At 41.6% G+C, this 23,297-nt stretch overlaps 1 protein-coding gene across 2 annotated transcripts in view; it reads left to right on the top strand.

Moving 5' to 3' along the window:
* Positions 1–23,297, top strand: part of adarb2 (adenosine deaminase RNA specific B2 (inactive)) — a 125,115-nt gene that overhangs the window by 57,459 nt on the left and 44,359 nt on the right. For both annotated transcript variants that reach the window (XM_029246365.1, XM_029246366.1), the window contains exons 2-3: positions 20,526–20,612; positions 21,742–22,664. In XM_029246365.1, the coding sequence (XP_029102198.1) occupies positions 20,526–20,612; positions 21,742–22,664 (1,010 nt within the window). The remainder of the gene's footprint in view (positions 1–20,525; positions 20,613–21,741; positions 22,665–23,297) is intronic.

The raw sequence follows: 23,297 nt of genomic DNA, 5'->3' as shown, positions 1-23,297 counted from the left end.
CAAGGTATTGGTTGCCAAAGCATTGGTTGAAAACTGTTATGAGCAGTATATTGTAATGAAAAATAAGCACAGATGTATAAGTAAATAATAAATTCTTATTACCTTTTCTTTCCTGTTTTATATTTCCTTCAGATGGTTTCTTACTGCAATGGAGCCATAGCATTATTTTGAAGATATTATATACATATATAAAATAGTGAATAATATAATATATATAGAGAGAGCTTATTTATGTACTTATACATTTATATTTTGGGGGTGCGGTGGCGCAGTGGGTTGGACTGCAGTCCTACTCTCCGGTGGGTCTGGGGTTCGAGTCCCGCTTGGGGTGCCTTGCGGCGGACTGGCGTCCCGTCCTGGGTGTGTCCCCTTCCCCCTCCGGCCTTACGCCCTGTGTTGCCGGGTAGGCTCCGGTTCCCCGTGACCCCGTAAGGGACGAGCGGTTCTGAAAATGTGTGTGTGTGTGTGTGTACATTTATATTTTATATATTACATCTACAAACACCAGAAGTGATGTTCTGTACTTGAGAAAGGATCCTCTTCCTGATGGTTTTAGTACAGAACTACTCAAGAGTTACTTTCTATACTGTAAAAGTGTCTACTGACAGTATAAATGTATAAATATTGTAATGAAGCGCTAACAGCATTATTTCTATGAATCAGCTCCAGTTTCCTGTTTGCAAAACAAATGCTTTGACAAATTACTGTGATACATTTTGTTTCTCCTTTCATGACGCGCTGCATAGCTGGTACGAAACACCGATGGGTCGGGCACGTGAGGATATTCTTTGGCTCCGTGTGTCGTGTTACAGAACCCAACACACCGGGGCTTTATGGCAAAGCCCTATATTTGTGTCAAGCTCTTTAAAGCAGAGACCACTAGAGATGGTAATAGAATCAACTATTTTAGCAGGAAGTGTTATCACGGTAACCGCAACTGTACCCTGTAACTGTACTGCCTTTCCTTGCAAGTTTCTGGTTGGCATCCAAGGCAGCAGTCTTGGGTCCATGCCTTTCTTTGAGAATTCCGCTTAAACGTAAGGGTTATTGAGTGCAGCAGGTGGTGTAGTGATTAGAACTGCTGTATTTCGACTCCAAAGATACAAGTTCAGATCCCACCTCCTGCTGTCTTACCCTTAATCAAGTACTTACCCTTAAATGATGCTGTTAAAGTTACCCTGCTATATCATGGATCTATTAGTGCGAGTCACTTTGGAAAGCTAAATGCATAAATTATACCTTCTGTATTATTTCTATAGTAAGAAAAATATAACCAGGTTTGAATCCCCCTCCTGTTGTAGAACCCTTGATGTGGGCACTTGTTCCGAAATAGTATAGTAAAAATTACCCTGCTGTATAAATGGTAAGTTGCTTTGGACAAAAACATCAGCTAAAAATATAAATGTTGTGGGAATTTAGAATGAAAAGACTGCTGTATGATTTGCTCATATATAACAGAGGCAGTAGAGTGGAGACAATTAAAAAACAAACCGTAAGAAAAAAGGAAAAATTTTTCAGAAAAAAAATGTTCGTCAACTTTTGCTCATGTGAGCAGGCTTTTGTGTTCAGTTCTGGGTTGGGTGGAATCAAAGCGAGCAATAAATGGAACAATAGCCTGAGGGAGTTTTGTTTATTTTGGCTGCGATACATTTCAGATAAATTTTATATTTATGCAGAAATTATTCCATCGGTTTTGCTCTTGAATTCCCTTCCATTATCGCTCATTGTTTTTAAACAGCATACAGGCTGAGACAACAAACTATTACTGGACTCGTTTTATCTGGCATGCTTGTGTGCTATTTATTTATTACATTTTTTGTTTGCTTTTAACACTGCCTAGATTCCACCTGATCCTGCTATTAAAATGATAACGTTAATATGCAAATATCGTCCTCGGCTAATTACCTTAACATGTTTTGAGTAAATAATTGCTAAGATCTCCCTACCAAAGAGCACAAGGCCATATACACTGTGTTTATTCTAGGGCGCTGCACACAGAAACCGTGATTTTGAGTTCCTGAACATGGAGGGGCATCTGGCAAAGGCGGCGGGAGGCTGTTGCCGCCCAGCAAATTGGCCTCCTCCTTACCTGAGCCTCTCCGCTAACAAGCATCTGTTTGGGGAGCGTCTCAGTGGCAACTACAATGGCAGACAAAGCAGTAACATGTTGTCAGCAATTACTCAATGAATTATCGCGAATCTCATTACACACAAGGTGCACCTTTTAACCTTGACAGAAGTGCCAGGAAGACCACCCCCCCCCCAACCCCCACCCCCACTCCCCCTAGCCCAGTAGCCCAACCAGAATGCATCCACAGCGCAATTGAGGGGAATCCGTTGGTGGAGCCGTGTAGATTTACAGTTGCAATTTAAATTGAAATTTAATTCTCATAATCTGTTTGAAAGAGAGGAAGAATGAAACTGTTGGGGGGGGGGGCAGGGGGACGTGTCTGAGATGAGGTACTTCATAACCGCTGTGCAAATATAGACTTAAAGCTCTCTTATCTTCTTTGGAGGTTAATGAGGAGCAGCACCTAGCCTGGGCGACCCTCCACAAACCTGCGCTCGGTGCTTCCATCCTATCAGGCCTGTGTGACGGAGAAAAAGAAAAAAAGCCACAGGCCTTTTGCACCTCCGGAGACTCCAATATGATTTTCTGTCTGAGACGGCATCCTCAGTTAGATTAATTACCTTTTTCTCTATTTTAAATAACCAGCCCCCCGGGGAGTCGTCTTCTCGCATGTCCCTCCTGCACCTGAGAAGCACTATTAATAATAACGTAGTGCGGCAATACCTGAACAATAGTACTACAACAGATGTAAAATAAAACTGGCTTTACCTTTGTGCCAAGGACATATTCTTCAAGTTTGACAGTGCGCAAATAAATTGACATTGTAATTATAAAGTAAAATGCTGCATTACCAAGCTTAATAAATTCTGACAGCTGTACGCCCCTCCGCAGACAGGAGTTTACAGTGGCATCGCTCGGAGAATCCTTCTATCTGCATGGAGTTGACAATTTATACGTTAAATTTTTCTTTTTTTTTAATTTATTCTGTTTCCTTGCCTTCAGATGAATATGTGTAGCGTACTTGCTAGCCCTGTGGGCTATAGTAAAAATGAGATCCGGTATGGTACACACCGTATTCACCGGACCGTCCCCTGGTTGCCTCTTGGAAAAGTGTGTGTCCTCTTGACCCTGCCCCAGAGAGCAATGCAGACCAGAGAGGTCGCAGAGGTCAGTCACTCAGACCTCATCCCCCCCTCACCGAGGACTTTGTACGCTGACACTGTTTTCTTCATCGGAGGGGTCACAGAACATGGAGAAAAAATGAGGTGAGCTGATGCTTGAGGACATCAAAGCTATCGCCGATGCCTTATTAATTTATGTATTTTTAATGGTGTTTACATACACATTTAGATGAGAAAGGGGGTGTCAGGAAGGTTAAAACTGAAAAAAGAAAATGTTTCCGAATTGCTTGCTTAATGGTGAAGGTGGTGGTTTACAAGTGATTATGGATGATTAGTGCCATTATGTAGAGTGACCTTCGTCCTCGGACAGCCACGGTTTGTACTCACTTGTTAAGGTATCAAAGACCTGTCCAAGCACGGTGAAAATCAAAGATGGTTTTCACAACAGGTCTTTGAAACTATTGGCAGAAATTGTTTTCAATATACACAAAAGGAAACATTGGGCCCATTCAGTAAAACATATAACTGACTTGTTTAATTTGTGCATTTATTTAAAACGGCATTTCACTACTGTTCCAGCTACTTGGCTGCTTGGCCTTAACCAAAAATTTGGCAATACAGTGTGGTATGAAGTACCACAACAGTCATTCCTCCGTGATTTCAGAGTCAGGGAGTTTGTTCCTGTTTGTTTCCCTTTCAGGTGAACAGTTGGGAAATTGCAAAGCTTCGTATATTTCTTTTGGCATAAATTTGCTGAAATAACACTTTAGAAATAAGCATCAGAGATATAAAACAAATAATATATTTCGGAATAACGTGCAGATTTGGTCACCGATTCAAGCGTTAACAAATTCTTAGCGATGAACTTGGTCCCTAAAACGAGAATTAGTGAACGTGGTCCAAAAAGGGCAAAGTCATTAAAATGTATCACTCATCATACACACACAAATTGTCTGAACCACTTGTCCCATAAGGGGTCGCAGGGAGCCAGAGCCTAATCTGGCAACACAGGGCAGAAGGGGGAGGGGACACACCCAGGACTGGACACCAGGCTGCTGCAAAGCAGCCCAAGCGGGACTCGAACTCCAGACCCACTGGAGAGCAGGACCCGGTTCAACCCACTGCACCACCACACCCCTATATAGATCTATTGCAGTCTTAAAGGTTTGTACATGGTTACAATGGAAATTGTGTAATTTGGGTATATGGTTACCTGAAAACATAGAGTTAATGCTTCCTAATCTCATTAGAAGTTAAGTGCTCTTTTTTTTTTGCCGAACTCTGCTCATACTTAGACTTGATGTTCCCTGTCCAGAGTGGCTAGGAAAGTTTGCTAAGTCTGCAGTTGAGGAAGAGGAGATGGATTTCCCTTCCACTTGGCCTTGCTAAGTAATAGAGCAGGTGATAAATCACTGCTCCTAGACACACCCACATTGGAATGGCCCGGTTGAGAGGGGGGTTCCCTCTTGTGAAGAACTTGTACCCGTGAGGCAAAACAAGCTGGGGTCAAGGCTCTTGTTTGTTTGTCAGTTTAGTGACAATAATAATAGTTTTAGCATTGCAGGCTTGTTGTTTTACTTTTGATGAGTTCACTGGATAGCCAGCCTATTAGCGTCACTCGTGTGGTCAAAAAAAAAAATCTTTCTTGCATCCTGCACCGTGAAGTGCTGTTGGAAGCGTGTCCCTCATTAAAACCGTGAGTAATAAATAATGAATAATAAAGTCCCTTGTTAGGCTTCATGGTATATGTAAAACAAATCCCTAAGCACAATGGAATGACTTAATGAACTTAATGAGGTTTTCTAATCACATGGTGTAAAAAAGTTACCCAAGTCGAATTAGTCATTTGTTCTCTTCTTAGTGTGGATTAAGAAGCAGGTAATTGAAATTAAAGTGCAATGTTTAATTTCCTGTTGTACCTTTTTCAAATAATGAGAGTAGGAGTCTAATGAAAGCTTTAATCAAATCAGGCTTCTATACTCTTACTGCGGTATGAAATCACCTCGGAAGCTTGCATGCTTACGCCCAGCACCACATTTAAGAGGGCAGTTAGAGGCCTAGTGTTCAGAGCCGCTGCCTTTGGACACCAAGGAACCAGGTCCAAATTGCACATAGTTCTGTAGTGCCTTTGATTTCCCATGACTTACCACAAAATAACACAGGAAAAAGCTGTATAAAGGGGTAAATCAGTGTAAGAGGCTTAACGCTGTAAGTTGCTAAGAATCCCAGCTGTATAAGTGGGTAAATAGCTGTAAGTGACTTTGGAGAAAAGCTCCCGAAAAATAACTCTTTCTGACAGTTGTACAATCAAAAACAGTTCCATGGGACATCACATCATTTCCTTTTCTTGAGAGTTCACTCAGTTATGGTACAGTTTTTACAGCATATCTATACCACATCATTCCTGTACAGGTATACCACAGTTCCCATCAAGTACTCTTCTCACAGCGACCCCAGAAAGGCCTCTCATGGGAGTCGGACCAACAGCCCTCAGGTTAACAGCTTGTGCATTTAAAGGCTGCACCACCGACTGCCCGTTCTAGTGATGTATGATGTATGTTCCGGTGCACACGGGTCCGGGGCTTTGACAGGATTCCCCCTGTGTTGTGCAGTCTGCACTTGGGAAGGGTCTGTCTTGATGGAAGGGCTTTCTCATGGATCTTTCTTCCAGGAGAAAGAGCATCAGCCATGAATCAGTCTGCCTCGGGGCTACAGGAGGCCGGGGGGCTTCGATCATGACAGAAACACCCAGTCTGAAGTGTAAAGACGAGAAGTCGCTGTTAAGTTACACCCCTCACGGGAGGTTTCCTGTTGTTCAGGCATTAAGTGGATGGCGGTGTCTCCCCTCCTAAATGCGTGCCTCGTCATGGGCAGCTCATGTAGAGCCTTTCTCTCTGCTGCTTCTCTCCGTACATCCTTGAAACGTCTGTGCGGCACGGTTCCTCTCGCTTCTTTCCCCGTTTTCCACACAAATATGATTCAGACAGACTGGAAATTGCAGTTTTCTCAGAGTGATTGGGCAGGTTAATGAACATGTGCAATTACCTGTGAGGAAGAATGCGTGCATTAAAGCAGTTTTCTTGCTCATTTAACACCACCGTATAACCCTCAGTAACATGACATTTGTAATTGAACGTATACAGTTACTGTGATAAGTACACAACCTAGTTAGAGTGGAGACACGTAATCTGTGTTAAGGGCAAATGAATTACTGACTATCTGTTAGCTAAAATATGTTTCCAGGGCTTCATATTATGGTTTTCTGGGTAGAAACTCTTAATTTTGGAATGAACAAAAAAAAGACTACAGTCCCTTTGTTATAAATCCTGATTTTTTTTTATACGGAAAAAATGTAATACCATAAAAATAAAATTTCTGTATAAAAGAAATAAAATGTCTTACTATTGGAAGTAAGATTGAAATATAGTGCTAATAATACTGTGTCGAGGTGTTCTATGAGATTCATCAATTGCTTATAAGAGTTGGTCTCTGGGGAAAGAAAAAAATTACACCAAAATCCTTTTAACTTGTCTCTATATATCGCCGCAGCTGTATTATTCAGAAGGTACTCAATGCTGTGGAAATGTGCGAGAATGTGTCTAAATTTATCCTTTGCATTTCTGCGTGGATGTGCATGGGGCAATCAGTCAGCGTTGGCCGCTCAGCCCATACTGTGTTAAACCAGGCTCCACAAATTACGCTTTTTGATTTCATATGTGACCAATTTCATGGAAATACATTTGGGTCACTTTCTTCCATTTCAGCAAGTTTTACACTGACTTTTAACAATTTTGGAGACTTCAAGTTTTATGGAGGGGGGGGCCACAGAGAAACGGTGTCATATTCTCAATACAGTTATTCATTTAGCTGACACTTTTCTCTAAAGCAACTTATAGTGTTAAGGTTACAAGTGTTTACCCATTTATACAGCTGGGTAATTTTTACTGGAGCAATTTAGGGTAAGTATGTTGCTTAAGGGTACTACAGCCAGAGGTGAAGATGAAACCAGCAACCTTCAGACCCAAAGGGAGCAGCTTTAACCATTACGCTACTGGCTTTCCATAGTGTAGAATGGGAGATTGTAGGCAATGCCAAGAAAATGGGCCTTGAGTTGTCTACTCTTCTCATAACAGTGTGGAAACAGAACACTGAGAAACTGCAAATACATCCACATAAATATAGCAAGAGCAAAAGATTGCAGTATTTCGCAGGTGTGATCATGTACCGCTCTCTAAGAGGATCCAAAAAAGGCATACAGTCCTTTCACCTGAAGGTCTAATTCAGCTGAATTATCATGCAGATCGAATGTTACTTTTTTAGTGGAAAAAAGTTCAGCCATCCACGTGGTATATTTACAGAGGGAACAACAGGAATAGATCAGAACAATAACATACGTATGTCTCCTTGCTACATAATAACGCTCCAAAAAGTCACAACGTTCCACTAGCGCAAAGAGCCAGTTAAGTGCAGGGCAAGAAGCTTGTAATAAATGGACATCCTACCGGTTATAATAAATAAGTGCCGCTATAACTAAAGGGAATTTATTTTTATTTATTTCCTACGAAAACAAACTGCAGTTGAAAATCTTTTTCTGATGAAATTATGGTACATAGACTGATTACTACCAACAGTGTAGCTGTGGTGTTCTATTCTGTGCGTTTTCGGTGATTCATATGGCAAGTGCCACTTGTTGATGGTATGCAGTTTATCTGTGATTATTTTGCTGTTCACTAAATAACTGAAGCAGATGAATTTCTGTGTGATGCCATTTTATTTATATTATTTTTGAAATTATTTAAATAATTTAAAAATGTTGCATTGGCTAGCTAAGAGATTTACACAGACATACAGCATATAGGCATAGGTATATTCCATGGGATTCACGGTCTGTCATAACTGTCTTGTTTGTCTTCTTTCTTTAAGCAGATATTATAAATATGCCTATGTCTTTTTTTAACACACCTTTCCTTTGATGCGTTATGTAGAATCTGTCAAGAAACATGCAGCCACATATTGCTAATGGCAAAACACCAATTAATTTGGAAGTCTAAATGTATCAGCATCAAATGGCTCTTTAATTGACTTTGAATTACACTTAATGCTGCGCATGGAATTGGAAAAGGGACATTATGAGCTGTCAGTTTGTATTTATTGCAATATTGCTTTGGGATTTGTTAACAAAATGGGATCATGGCAGGATGAAAAAGGCAAACACTTAACACCTCAAAGTAGTGGCGAACGCTTAACACCTCAAAGCATCCCGAAGTTATGCGTTCACATTAGTGACCTTGTTCTTTACTTTGCCGTATATTTTTCACGTTTCTGTTACTTTATTTAACAAAAATGTTCTTTTCAACTCCTCACATGACAGAAAATGTATTCTAGAGAAGGCTGCTCTTTCCCCTTGCAGCATTGGCACTCAGCAGCAAGATAAAAACACAGACCTGTAACCTTAAGGTTGCTGGTTTGCGTTCCCTCTTCTCTACTACAGTAGTACCCTTGATCAAGAGGCATTTGCCGAAAATCTCTAAGAAAACTACCCAGTTGCATAAAGCGTTATACAAAAGGCTCTATTAAAGAAATGTAGTTACAAAATTAATCAAATTACATCCTAATGGTTCTAATGCCAGCAATGTCAGTTGAGTGCTTGATCTTGTCTAAAGTGTTTCTCTTTCTTTGGAAGGATTGCCTTTCACAATGCAGGAAAGGTAAAAAATACTGTCTCTCTCAGTCATTTATTCAGATATACACGTGATACATTGACTTCTAGGGGGCGCGGTGGTGCAGTGGGTTGAACCGGGTCCTGCTCTTCTGCGGTTCGAGTCCCGCTTGGGGTGCCTTGCGACGGACTGGCATCCCGTCCTGGGTGTGTCCCCTCCCCCTCCGGCCTTACGCCCTGTGTTGCCGGGTAGGCTCCGGTTCCCCGTGACCCCGTATGGGACAAGCGGTTCTGAAACATTGACTTCTCACTTAACACAACTGGAACCAATTGTAAATGTAAGATCATAATAAAAAAATTTAACTGATAAATGTCCTTCAGTTGTGGGACAGGTTCCGTTAGACAAAAAATGAACAATGTTAAAACACACACGCACTGTCTGAAGCCGCTTGTCTCCAAACCGGAGCCTAACCCAGCAACACAGGGCACAGGGCTGGAGGGGGAGAGGACACACCCAGGCCAGGATGCCAGTCCGTCGCAGGGCGCACCAAGCAGGACTCGAACCTTAGACCCACTAGAGAGCAGGTACAGGCCAACCCTGCCACAGCATCGCTCCCCACACACAATGTTAAAAAATACTGAAATTTATATTTTAATACTTCATAGAAAACAAGATTTATGCAGCTAAAACTAATTTTAAGTGGCTGAAAATAAAAGCGTTGTCTCCCAAAGTTATTTTCAGTCTCTGTTGTTGACCAATTCATCCATTAAGCCCACGCAACATTAGTCAACGCAACTTTTTTATTTTCTTGATTACGTCTCTACAGCACATTTGTTGACATTGAAACCTCTTTTTACTGGCACTATCAAACTCTCACTAACGTGCATACACACCAGATATTTACATTTACATTTACACTTTCTCATTTAGCAGATGCTTTTCTCCGAAGTGACGTACACCTCATAGAAGGTATTTGTGCATCACATTAGCAGGATATGAGGTGTAAATGCTCCCGAAACAAGTTCAGTTAGCCAGTCCAACACTTCAGTTCTGTAATGGTTTGCTTTACTGCCATGTATCTGTTTGGTGGGTAAATGTAGGTTGCATTCACTCCATTACAGACAGAAATTTTTAAAAATAATAAATATGCTTGAAAAAAGTTTGTGTCTTTTAAAACGCGTGACTTGATAAATAGGGAATTGAATATATGTGGAAATTTTCCTACTCACACCCCCAGCATTCCATCGAGCAGCACCATTCATTTCAACAGTCAAGCCACTGCTATAAGTGACTCCCTTGTGGCCAGGATCTGAAACTTATGACTAGACACGTCTTCAGACATCACAGTGGAACCAAAGCGTGGCAGAATGACAGATAGTCCTCTCAATATATAGTGACAAACAAATTAGTGCAAAAAATTCCTCTTGCTGCATACCAGATGTGTTGGGGCTCCATCGTATGGAACAGGCGATGAAAAACTGTCCGCGTCCCATCTGTGCTTCCCGTGTCCATTGGTGCAGCAAGTCTGTGCTGAGCAAAGCGGCATAAACATCCGCCCTGGTTATATATGTAATGATGAACTCTCTATTACGACCCTCTGAAAAACTAAATGAATAAACCATCTTGTAGGTTTATCTGAGATGTATTTCAGACTTTTCTGGAATGGGGAGGAGAGGTGGTGATATAAAGGTGAAATAAAAAAAAAAAGCCGGAAGATGAGGACTCAAAAGAACTGCACAATCTTCAGCCAGCGTCCAAGAGCACAATGTGGACGTTACGTTTTGCATGTAGTGAAAATAAATGTATTGAACAGTCCAGTTTCTCTCTTAGTGGCGCAAAAAAGAGTTTAATTACAATATAACGTGATACACAACACGAGGGTGGTGGATTGGTCATGTGTTGATCTGTCAAGTAAACATTGGTTCAAGGCTCTACCACTTCAATTCAGCTGTGTTGGTAAAGAAGTAATAATAACAACAAAATACAAGGAGCAAATAAGAAACGAGTTGGAGTTTGCTGTCTTTATGTTAGTCATTTGCGCATTTACATTTATACACAATTCTGATGCTGGTGGAAATGCTTCCTTGTCACTGGAGTTGGTGTGAGTACAGACACGTAGGCATGTTGTCGTGCGATCTGCCTGTCTCTGCAGGTGTATCCCCTGCCGCCTGCCATTTAGCCGAGCTCGGTGTGTGAGGTGCGGTGGGCCGTTAGCCTCGGTGCCGGTGTGTCAGTGCTCCCACCAACGGGGTGTGAAGCTGAGTATCAGGAAGTGTTGTGTAGGGAAGCCAATTTTCCCTTTGCTGGCAGCTCCTGAACTTCTTCTCTGTCTCGCTCCCCCAACACCCCTAGATTGGATGGGGGATGGTGCACATCGACAGTCGGCCCGGTCTTGTCCGTACGGCCTGACAGGGTGCAGGAAGCCAGGATGGAGCGAGATCGCGTGTTGCTGCCAAAGTAGCACATCTACGGAAACTCATCTCGTCCAAAGTCGTAAGAAATGTTGCAGAGCAGCCAACTCTGCCGAGCATACATTCCGCTCATTCCACTGTTCTCAAACGCTCCCCGCAACCCCGTACGGGACAAGAGGTTCAGAAAATGTGTGTGTGATCAAGTCATTAAACGTACTATGCGATGTGTTTTGGTATTTGGGCATATTATTATGAATTATTTAATGTGTTGATATGAATTATACTTTTGAAACGGTGTTGATGTATGTAAGATGCCTCATACCAGCATTTAGAACTACAGAACATGGAAAAGGCAGTTTAAAGGTTTAATTTACTGTACGCTACACAGTCTGTGGGTCCAGTATACAAAAAAGGCGTTCATCATTTATTATTTTTTATTCATTATTTATTGACATTCGTTATTTATGCATTTGCACTATTGCATTATACCAGTTTGTGTGTTATTGGTAAAAAAGCTTTATCATGTACGTACTTTACATGACCTACCTCCTCTTTTTAATGTTTTAACGGAAGCTGCACGGGGTCCTCAGTTTGAGAAGGTGATGCCTTCCTTTGTAATGTCGCACTGTAACTCATAGAGCACCATCATAGGGGAAAGTCTGCATGCGTCTATTACACCTCATTTCAGGCAAAAGTATCTCACTTCTTGGTAAAATATGAAGTCATACCTGCATTTGCAGACCTCACGTGAATGAAATGTTCTCGAGAAACCCCTTATTCAGGTCGGACTCCGCTGTTATGTTATGCTATCTCTATAACCAACCATACATTTTTCTCTGAGTGGATTATTGTAAGCCCAGAATGTCACAACAGCTCTGGACACTTCAATCAAGGTGTAACACGTATTTGTTCAAAAACGCTTTTACTGAACATACTTGTGTGCTCCTTTTTTCCAGCACTTCTCCATTTCTTTTTTGTCATTTCTCTTGCTGCAATGTTCTTCTTCTAATTTAGTTGTTTTATTCTGCTGTTCTTGGGCAGCACAGTGGCACTGGAGGTAGTGCTGGTCCCTCACAGCTTCTGGTTCAGCCTGTATGGAGTTTGCATTTTCTCCCTGGGTTCATGTTAGTTTCCTTCAGGTGCTCTGGTTTCCTCTCACAGTCCATGGACATGTGTTTCAGGTGAACTGATGACTCTAAATTGGCCCTAGTGCATGCATGTGTGAGTCACTGTGTGTCTTGTGATAGACTGGTATCCTGTCCAGGGGACGCCCTACCTCACACTCTGTCCTTCTGCGATATGCTTCTTCAGAGCACCACAGATCAATAATGTCCATTGTCCATTGTCAACAGCCACTTGTCCCGAGTGGGATCACATTGAGCTGGAGCCTTACCCGGCATCACAGGGCGCAAGGCCGATGAGGGAGAGAACGCACCCCGGACGGGACGCCAGTCCGTCACAAGGCTCCCCGAGCAGGGCTCAAACCCCAGACCCACCACACAGCAGGCACAAATCAATAATGGGTAGATGGCTAAATGGATAAAGAAAAACAATGCTCAGAATAAATTAAATAACAAATTTGTTTATTATTATTATTATTATTATTATTATTATTATTATTATTACTGTGTGTAAACATTATTCCCATGATTTACAGTTCAAAATAAAAATACTTTACTTTTAAAATGAGCAAGCCCAGGTGTTTTGAGGAAGCTGTGTAAATCTGCTGCTCGCTCTAGACTTTTTGTCCCAAGAACACCAGTGCATTCACCGCTCTTGGCATTAATGATGGTTGCATTGCGGTTGTGATGATGCCCGCCGTGCTGCAAATCCATCGCTCCGCAGGGGACAGCGCCACCACACATGCTCGTGTTTTTGACCATTTTTGACATCTCAGAGAATTTCTTCCTTGTTATCTGTCTACCATGCATGTGTGTCCCCCGCAGAGCCCAACACCTCTGCTTTCAGAAACCCTCTGAGCTCATTTTCAGCACAGACTCAGGTTACTTAAATAGTTCAACAACTACAAGTGATCTGGAGTGCCCATGAGCAACTGGGACATGTGATACACAGCTATGGAGTGAGTAATTTCCATAAATGACATTAATTGTACTATGGTTTTAGGGCCTCCGCAGAAGAAAAAGCTTCACTGTCACCAGATGTGAGAAAACACCAGCTTAAATACCTGGAGCTGAAGCAGAAAGTATTGACAGTGACCACATGAAAGAAAATTGTGCCCACTAAATAAAACAAAAATTATTTTGGATTATATCCATCATGAACCGATTGCCATGTGGACGCATACATTTTTTTAAATGCTCGATGACCTGCGTTTGTCACGTGGCCCTCGACCGGCACTGTGGCACAGTTATATTAGTTAGGTTGTGTGCCACAGTCCACAATTGAAGCATCGTTACAGAGAAAGGCTCAAAAATGGAATATGGATTGTGCTTAACGTAGGGGGCTACATAGGGTTTTTTCACCCCATAATTCAATAAGTGCAGAAGTGAAACTGTGCCTACTGGTAAATCGGTTTGTATCCAGGCTACCAGCATAGTCCTCTTTTGGAAGCATACTAATATTTTTCTTAAAGGCTCCTATTTAAAAAAAAAAAAAAAAATTGTTTCTGCGTTAGACCACCATGATGACAAGTTATGCAAAGAAAACTCCTATGTTTTTTGAAGACACTGACTAGGTGCATGAAATGTCTCTGATTTCTTAGCAGGATATTTGTGATCTTAGGTTCACTAGAAGGACCACATCTGAGATTGAGCTGCGTTCTTAAGATCATGTTCTTCTCAAGACACAACTGTGAATTCACATTTATTCATTTAGCCGACACTTTCCTCCAAAGGGACTTACAATGTTAAGATACAGGTGGTCCCCGATTTACGGTGGGGTTACGTTCTTCGAAACCCATCGGAAGTCGAAAATATCGTAACTTAAAAATGCATTTAATACACCTAATACACGGCTCTGCGTGACAGACTGGGAGATGTGGATCGCTGCCTCTGCCCTTCATTGCAAGAGAGTATTGCACCACACATCACTTGCCTGGGAAAAAAATCAAAATTCGAAGTACGGTTTCTACTGGATGTCTATCACCAGCTCACCATTGTACGATTACGATTATTCAACCATTTATACAACTGGGTAATATTTTTTTTTACGGTAACCATTTAGAGTAGCCAAAGTACCTTGCTCAAGGAAATTATAGCTGGAGGGGGGAATCAGACCTGTGACATTTTGTTCTAAAGGGAGTTGCTCTGACCAGTACACTACCAGCTGTAGACGGAAGCCAAACAAACACTTCAGTATCAGTTAGGGTTTTATTCAACACATATGCCAGATGTTTTGCTGTGCTGTGAACTGAGCATCATTTGGTCTGTTTAATGCGATAGCGCTGACCAGCTAATACTGTAACTAAAGTGATTCCAAGCAAACCAGGAGACAACACGTCCTCTCTCATTTGCCGCTTCAGCAACGGTTAATCTGTGGTCTACGGGAGAGGCCGGCCGGCGATTTCCCCACTTGCTCAGCCAGTGTCTCCAGTCATTCATTTGACCCATTTGTTATGTCGAGCCATGGGGAGATCTGATGGGGATCATTACCTCCTCCAGCGGAGACGCAGAGAAGAGGGAGCTTATCGTCCTGCTTATAATTTGTACTGGGGCTCTCGAGGGATTGTCGCCATGCACCAAGTGTCAAAAGCTAACCTGGATTTTCTATTTTCTTTTTCTGGAAGGAAATAAATGAATCTGTCCTTTCTACCACCATGGCACGTGGACGACTGGTATAACGAAGTTAAAGCATCGGCTCACATTGTAGGTTTCTTCTAGATTGTACGTAGAGTCAAAACTAAAAATTAGTAACCTGGGTCGTTATTTCATTTTTATTTTTTTTTGTTTTGAATTGGAAGTGTTTTATTATTGCAGATTAATTTTTGTTACGATGTTGTGAGAGGATGGTAGGTTGAGGGTGAGGCCCGGGGTGGCTTAGTGTTCTAATTCTCAATTGCATATATTAGCCAATTGCATTAATTAGTCTAAAGACTTGCTGCTCAGGTTCACCCATAATGTGTGAGTGACAGAGAGAGTGTGTGTGTTCCACTGATGTAAGAATGAGTGACCCAGTGTAAGTAGTGTATCTAGCAGTGTAAGTCGTTGGGTGCTCTGGTTTCCTCCCACACTCCAAAGACATGCTGCTCAGGTTCACCCATAATGTGTGAGTGACAGAGAGAGTGTGTGTGTTCCACTGATGTAAGGATGAGTGACCCAGTGTAAGTAGTGTATCTAGCAGTGTAAATCACCTTGGTGAGTAAGGTGTGTGGGCTCATAACACTACATAGAGTTCATTGGAAGTCGCTTTGGAGAAAAGTGTCTGATAAATAAATAAATGTAAATATAAATGTAATGTAAGCCAGAATTTTTTTAAAGAATTGCACCTCACAATCACATTTTGTTTGCAGTAGCTTCTAACCTTTTTAATTCTTGATGATTTATTATTTTTTACCTCCATGATGATTTTATTTAGGTTTTAATTCAAGTCTGCATGCCTTCAGTCAAATAGCAATGCACATGGCAATTAATTCTATTCTTTTCATTCTTGCATGGAATATTAGCCTCCAATTGATATTAACTACCTGTTCATACCACACAGGTGGCTCCAAAGTTGGAGTTGGAGGGGATTTGGTTTTCAGTTAATAAGAAAGTAGGAAACAAACTTAACGACTTTACGAGAATTTTTTTTTACGGGGTCAGCTAAATGAAGAAGCTGATCTATTTCAGACAGTATTAGTTCTGATAATGCTTGCTCCGGTGCAACTTTCTAACTCAACAGACTTCAGCATGAATAATTGATTAATTGAACCTGTCTGGAATTCAGTCATTGACTTTAATGTGGGTCTCAATTGACAAAACATCCACCTATTATTAATATAATTGCTTTTGCTGACTTTTTTCGTGCCTGGTAAAGTGAACCTGCTAACCCCGAAACAAGTTTTCCGGAGTGCGACAGTAGATACTGTATATGTGACATGGAGAAGTTTGTAATTTACTGCCTGATTTGTCTGTATCATTTTGTCTTTTGATTTAAGATACACCCTTTTGTCACATTACAGGGCTGCTTCCAGGCAGGTTCTTTATACTCTGCCTTCCGGATCCCTCACAGGTGCTGTCGTCAGGCACGCTTTTGGGGGCGTGACAAAAATAAAATACATTTTCATGCAGGACACTGACAGCACAAACATTTTCATATTTGTAACAAAAATATCATTTGTACTGTTTTACTGTTTGATAATATTTTTATTCACTCAATCCCCTGCCCAGTGCAGGGTAATGGTGGCCCAGAGTCTACCCTGCAAACATAGGATCTGAGACAGGGTACACCCTCATAATTTGGCTAAAAAACTTTTATGATATTTAAAAAATATTCCCGCTACTGCCTTTGTCTTTCACTCTGCGAAGGATGCAGAGCCTACACTTTTAGAGGCGTTTGATGCCAGGAGATCTCTATTTGATTGTAAAATTAAGATTTACTGTAATTTATTCATGTTATGAAAACTATTTGTATGTTTGTGGTGAGCCTGTGCATACCCTTGGTAGCGCACCGGACAGAGAGAGGAGGGACAATGTCCTCATCAAATAAAACTTAAATCTTGCCCTGCAGTAGGAGCACATGTGAGCCTGAGAAGGAGACAAAGAGGAAGTCCCTCTTAGAGACAATCCACTCCCCTGACCATCCCCATGTCCCTCACCTACCATCATTTCGGTACATTAACTGATTTAGCTGACACTTTTCTCCAAAGTGAGTTATAATTATTTAACCATTTATACAGCTGAGTAATTTTACTGGAGCACTTTAGGGTAAGTACCTTGCTCAAGGATACTACAGCTGAAGATGGGAGCTGAACCTACAACCTTTGGGTCGAAAGTCAGCAGCTCTAACTATTATGCTACCAGCTGTAAATACCATGAATGAACATGCATGTATTTATTTACTTATTTATTCAGGGGTGTGATGGTGCAGCAGGCTTGGCTGGGTCTTGCTCTCTGGTGGGTCTGTGGTTCGAGTCCTGCTTGGGGTGTCTTGTGATGGACTGGTGTCCCGTCCTGGGTGGGTCCCCTCCCCCTCCAACCTTGTGCCCTGTGTTGCTGGGTTAGGCTCCCATTTGCCACGACCCCACTCGGGACAAGTGGCTTCAGACAGTGTGTGTGTGTGAGATTTCTTTATTTAGCTCTGCTGTCTCAGAGTACATGGGTGGTGCGAGAAGATGTGGGTTTGATCCCCACTCAGTTTGTGTGGTGTTTGCATGTTCTGCCCCGATTGTGTGGGTTTCCTCTGGGCGGGCTGGATTCCTCAGACAATCCAAAGACATGTTTTTCAGGTTCACCCACAGTGTGTGAGTGACAGAGAGAGTGGCAGAGAGAGTGTGTTCCACTGCTGTATGGATGAGTGACCCATTGTAAGTAGTGTATCTTGCTGTGTAAGTCAGCTTGGTGAATAAGGTGTGTGTGTGTTGATGACACTACATAGAGTTCATTGAAAGTCGGTTTAGAGAAAAGGATCTTCTAAATTAATAAATGTAAATGTTATTTATTATTATTATTATTATTATTATTATTATTATTATTATTATTATTGCAGTGTAATAATACTAATAATAATAATAGTGAAGCTGCTATTTCAGCAGTGACATTTTTAGATTGACATTTGTTGATGGTTTATTTATGTTTGTGATTGCTTGACATTGTCAGTATGATGGGAAGTGGGCTAAATGAATTTGTTGTGCTTTGAAATTTTCTTAAATGTTCCCAGTGGTGTTTATTCCAAGTTGATGTTATTGTTGTGTTCAACTCTGAACCGGTTACCAGCTACTGAAAGAGTGTTGCTGGGAGTCACCGATGCGGGGTTGACTGCATGAGTGCGTGGTTTTACTGTGTTTTGCGTCTGTGTAAGACTGCAGGACGTGTACAGAAGTAGAATTATTGCATAATGGGCAAAATTATAAGTCGGGTGTATGGACAAAGACTGTATGCTTTCTTACAGCGGTGTCATGATTTTTTCTTGCGCAAGACCTGATTATGTCAGGGAATTGCTGTATTCAAAATATATACTGTATATTGCAGAGTTATGGAAATTCTTGCAGCAGCTGAAAACAGATCTTGGATAGTTAGATCTTAGTACTTTGGAGTTTTGTTTAGTAGTTTGGATAGTTTTGTATTTAAATCAACACTAGAGGATATGAAGTTATAGGCTCTAATGTGCTCTTTACACAAACTCTTCTGAAGACAGTCAGCTTGTTTGTGGACCGGCACTGACAGCTGCCTTTTGCTATAAGGGTCTTTGAGATGATTATGATGTCAATACAAGGGACTCATACACTCTCTAACCTCCCCACCCCCTACTGACTGTACAGGAAATAATACACGGGAAGCAAATGTAGGGTATTTTTTCTTCTCCCTACTGAGGTAAAATATAGCTTCTTCGGTGTGCGTGACCCAGAAGTCCCAGGTGCTCCTCATGGAGCAATCCCGGCCCCTGCTTGTTAGGAGAAATAATTGGATTTCCAGTTCCTTATCTGCCTCCCTTGCATTACGAGTTGTCGACACCCCACTGTATCCAGAGTGGGACACATTCCTCAAGCGTATCGGTGACTTTTAAGGCCGCTGGAGAGGCGATCCACAGCATTATCTTCGGCTGAGAGGTTTTTCCTTTTGGCTGTTTGTTTCGTCTGGTTCACATTTTAGTGACTGTACTGGCAAACCAGAAACACACAATGTATGGACGTCATCCTGCAATGCCACTTCTGCCACCATTGCAACATTGCATGTCAGCCTTCTCATGAACATTGAAAAATTATTGCAGTGAGTTGCCTCTGTGTGATTGAGGAGGTTACCGGTTTGTTTGCAGGGACCTGCAAAGCCCATTTCATCCCAATAAACAGATTTACAAAATGTTTGGTGGCTAGTAATGACCATTAAATGGAAGGACACATAAAAAAAATTCCTTTGAGGAAGTTAATATTTTTATGTTTTTTATGTACTAGGCTTTTCACATGAAAAAAAAATGTTAACACTTAAGAATTTTGATAACCTTCCAGATAGATCATTGCAATTATCTTTTACAGTCCGGTGGGTTTCTGTAATTAACATGTTAAGCCATTAACTGCTATTTTGAAATGAGCAGCTCCTCCTCATGAGCCAAGCAAATGGACATTAATGGTGAGTGGATTAATGAATGCCAGTTACCAAAAAACGGGTGTTTGATGTGCTCTACAGTTCATAGAGTCACCGTGTCTTTCAGATATTGGTCAAGTTGGAATGCACTGGATTTCTTCCACCATTTAACATCTTTCTTATAGCAATGTATATCACAAACTTTAAAAATTTAAAAGTGGACATATCTGGTGTTTACATATTACACCTTTTTATGTCACAATCCTTTTTGCTCATGCTCACCATAGTTGGAAGAAATTGGCATGTTCTTGTGCTTCTGATTTTTTTTTTTTCATGGAAATGTATTGTCCCATTGCTATAATTAGGTTTCTTTGTTCATATGTGTAAATATGATAGAATGTGTCAAATGTTTTTATACCTTGGGGATTTAATCTGAGACGCATATCTACTGTATATATATTTTTAAATCAATAAAGTGATAAAATGGGTGTTATTGAATTATAAGATGTTCTTAAAATATGATGGTTTCTGTATAGAATACGTCTTTAATTAATTTCAGAGTAAATTGCAGTTGTTTAAGCAGAAATAGCTGAAACTTTAAAAAGCAGAAGTCAGAAAATGAACTTCTCTGGAGAGAATTGTGAACATTAGTGCTGTGCGGTTCACTGAGAAAGGCTGCATTGCCTCAGACTTTGTCTTTACCCCATTTGCACCTCCCACTGTTGTGGGACCATTAAAATTATTGATCATTAAGAAATATTCAGCTGTGAAGAGTATAATTAAGAGGCCATCACAACCTGTCAGTTTTAGTCGTTTCACTCTAGTCCAGCAGACCAAACAGTCATGTAGCAGTAACCAATTTTGATAACAAGAGAAAAGTAAGTGAAGACATGTGGACAGAAAGCCAAACTGTGTGTAGCTGCAGGCCTTCAGTTTAAGGGATTGAGGCTATAACTAAACTGTTGACCATAATGTGGCACATTGATATGTTGTATTATATTTTTACCGATTGCCTACAGAACCAAATCCTTCAGGGCCCTTATTTCCTGCCATCCTCATTGTGTTTTTCTGTTCTTTTGTTGCAGAGAAAGTCAGCATGCTTTCTGCCTTTATTGCACCTTTCAAATGTATGAACCCCGGGATGACAAATATGGAGGACGAAGACTGCCTAAGTAAGTTGTTCAGAATCTTAATGTCTCTTTTTAATATACAGTGAGCTAACCAGAATGGTTGCATGTGTTAAAAAATTGTTTTGCAAATGTTGCCTTGTTTTTGCCCACGTATCCATATAATCTGATAAGGTGCAACCTTTAACAACTCATTCAATTGTAACGACAAAGACTTAAGCAGAGCAGCATTTAAAGGGTCAGAAATAAAACAATATAAATGGAACACGATTTATAGATGAAGAAAACAGACACGTTGACATGCGCTTTCATCATGAGTTGATCATTGAGAGAAGTGGTTTACTTCTGCAAGTAGCAAGACGAGTTAGTGTGACAAATTCAGTATGTTAACCATAACAGCAATCATGCGAAAAGGTGAAAAATGCAATAGCTAAATGTTTCCACATACATAACAGCAATTCATTATGACTATTTTGTTAAAAATCTAATAAAATTTAGTATTTTTGTTTTTTACAATATTAATGGCATGAGCAATCTCCTTGTCAAAGCATGTCTGTGACATATTACCCTTTTATAAATGTATTATAAATTGCGCTTTTGAAATATGTTGCCTCCTTTCCCGTGTGCTCAGTCAGGGTTATAAAGCACTTTCCCGAACCGCATCCCATTTTTATGAAAGAATCAAGCGAAAAAATAAAGGGTGATCCATTGGTTTATCTGGAAAGGCCCATAACACTCACTGCTATCTGTCTATTGCAATGGGATTCGTGCTGTGCATCGGAAGTGTGGAGCAAACGATGCACACGTTTAGCCGCAGCATCAAACCCAATTTCACCGTAGATTATGAAATCATTTGGTAGGTAATGCCCTGTTTTAGCGGATTTGTACGTGGATTTTGCAACACTCAAGTCAGAGAGCTATTCTAGCTCTGAACTTTGAGAAGTGGCTTTGTGGATAGTGAGAAACATGTTCATTGTTATGACTGGTGTCTATTACCCGGGGTGATCCGCATGGATCTGATTTTTCCACAGATTTGAAGAAAAATTTTTTCCATTAACTTTGTAACAACTGTTGTGCTGTAGTTCTAATCCTTAAAATAATTATCTGAAACGAAATAATGATTAGTTATTCATTTGTTTAAAGTATGCGCTTGTCTTCTCTTGTCTTTCACCAGGTACCAGTAGTGCGGAAGTAAAAGAGAATCGTAACATCGGTAACCTCGAGGACTGTTCCATCGTAGCTGGAGATCATCAGTCCGTCTTCTGCTCGGACACACCCAGAGGTGGAACTTCTGGTCTGAAAAGGAAGCGACCACTGGAAGAAGGGAACAATGCTCACCTCTGTAGGCTGCACCTCTTTTACAGGAAATCGTCCTGGTCTGATACGCCAAAGAACGCCTTGGTCCAGCTCAATGAGCTAAGACCTGGCTTGCAGTACAAAATGGTCTCGCAGACCGGACCTGTGCACGCGCCCATGTTCGCCATCGCCGTGGAAGTTAACGGACTCACATTCGAAGGCATGGGCCCCACAAAGAAGAAAGCCAAGATGAGGGCAGCAGAGCTGGCACTCAAGTCCTTTGTCCAGTTCCCAAACGCACCCCAGGCACACCTGGCCATGGGCGACTGTGCCAGCCCATCGGCCGATTTCACCTCCGACCAGGCCGACTTCCCCGACACCCTCTTCAAGGGTTTCGAGTCGGCATCGTGTGGTGAGAACGAATTGCTGTCCGGCCCTCTCCGGCAAGGGAGGCTACTGCGCCACACGTTGGATCTTATGGCCCAGGCCAGACAACGCAAGCAGAAGACGGACTCCTCGGTGGCAGACGGCGGGAAGAACCCAGTGGGCCTACTAAATGAGCTGCGACCTGGCCTGAGGTATGCCTTCCTTTCAGAGAGTGTGCAGAGCAGGCGCACCAGGAGCTTCGTGGCGGCTGTGCGGGTGGACGGGAGGATATTTGAAGGCTCCGGACGCAGCAAGAAGCTGGCAAAAAACCAGGCGGCGCTGTCGGCGTTACAGGCCCTCTTTAACATCAAGCTGGCACCAGAGGGGAGAGTCAGCTACGTACCCAGCAGGAGTAAATGCCCTCATTTACCACAGGTGAGCACTGGCAGCTTGCTACTGGCAAGCATGCCATTCCTTATGGTAGCCTATAATAAACTGAGTCAGCAGGAGCGCTGGGAGTTATGGGACGATGATTCGGAGCTTAATTAAGGGGGAGGAGCGATGGGTTGGAGAGGTAAGGAGGCCACACGAAAGGAGCCAGCCTGGCGTTTGCTGAGAGTCTCTCTGAAACGCTGCAATGTCGGTGCTCGTCTGCAGGTTAACAAAATCTGCTCAGCAATCTATTCAAATGGAAAGCATGTAAATGAAGCAAATTATCGGTCTTATGCCCCTGACATAAGTGAGAACACGTTACTTTGGAATTAGGTCTCTCGCGTATTTATCAAGCTATAATTGGGAAAGTATTGTAATTTTGCCCAATCCCTTGTTTCTTCATGTGTGGCATCTCAGTGTCTATAAACATTAATTCAATCTGTCGCCCAAAGGAGACAGAGAAGCAACGGGCAAATAGACAAACAAACCGCAAACCAATTCCAGTGTTAAATTAGTAAAATATTTAAATAGCAATCAGAGTCAGGAAACTAGTTTTCAGAACTTTCAAAATGGATTTTTAAAGGGAACTATTCACCTATTAGGTCTTCGTAGCATCGAAGAGGCTCGAATATTGCA

The sequence above is a fragment of the Scleropages formosus genome, chromosome 19, assembly GCF_900964775.1.
Source record: "Scleropages formosus chromosome 19, fSclFor1.1, whole genome shotgun sequence".
In the NCBI taxonomy this organism is placed as follows: Eukaryota; Metazoa; Chordata; class Actinopteri; order Osteoglossiformes; family Osteoglossidae; genus Scleropages; species Scleropages formosus.
The sequence above is the reverse complement of the archived record's forward strand: the minus strand, read 5'-3'. Positions and strand labels throughout refer to the sequence as shown.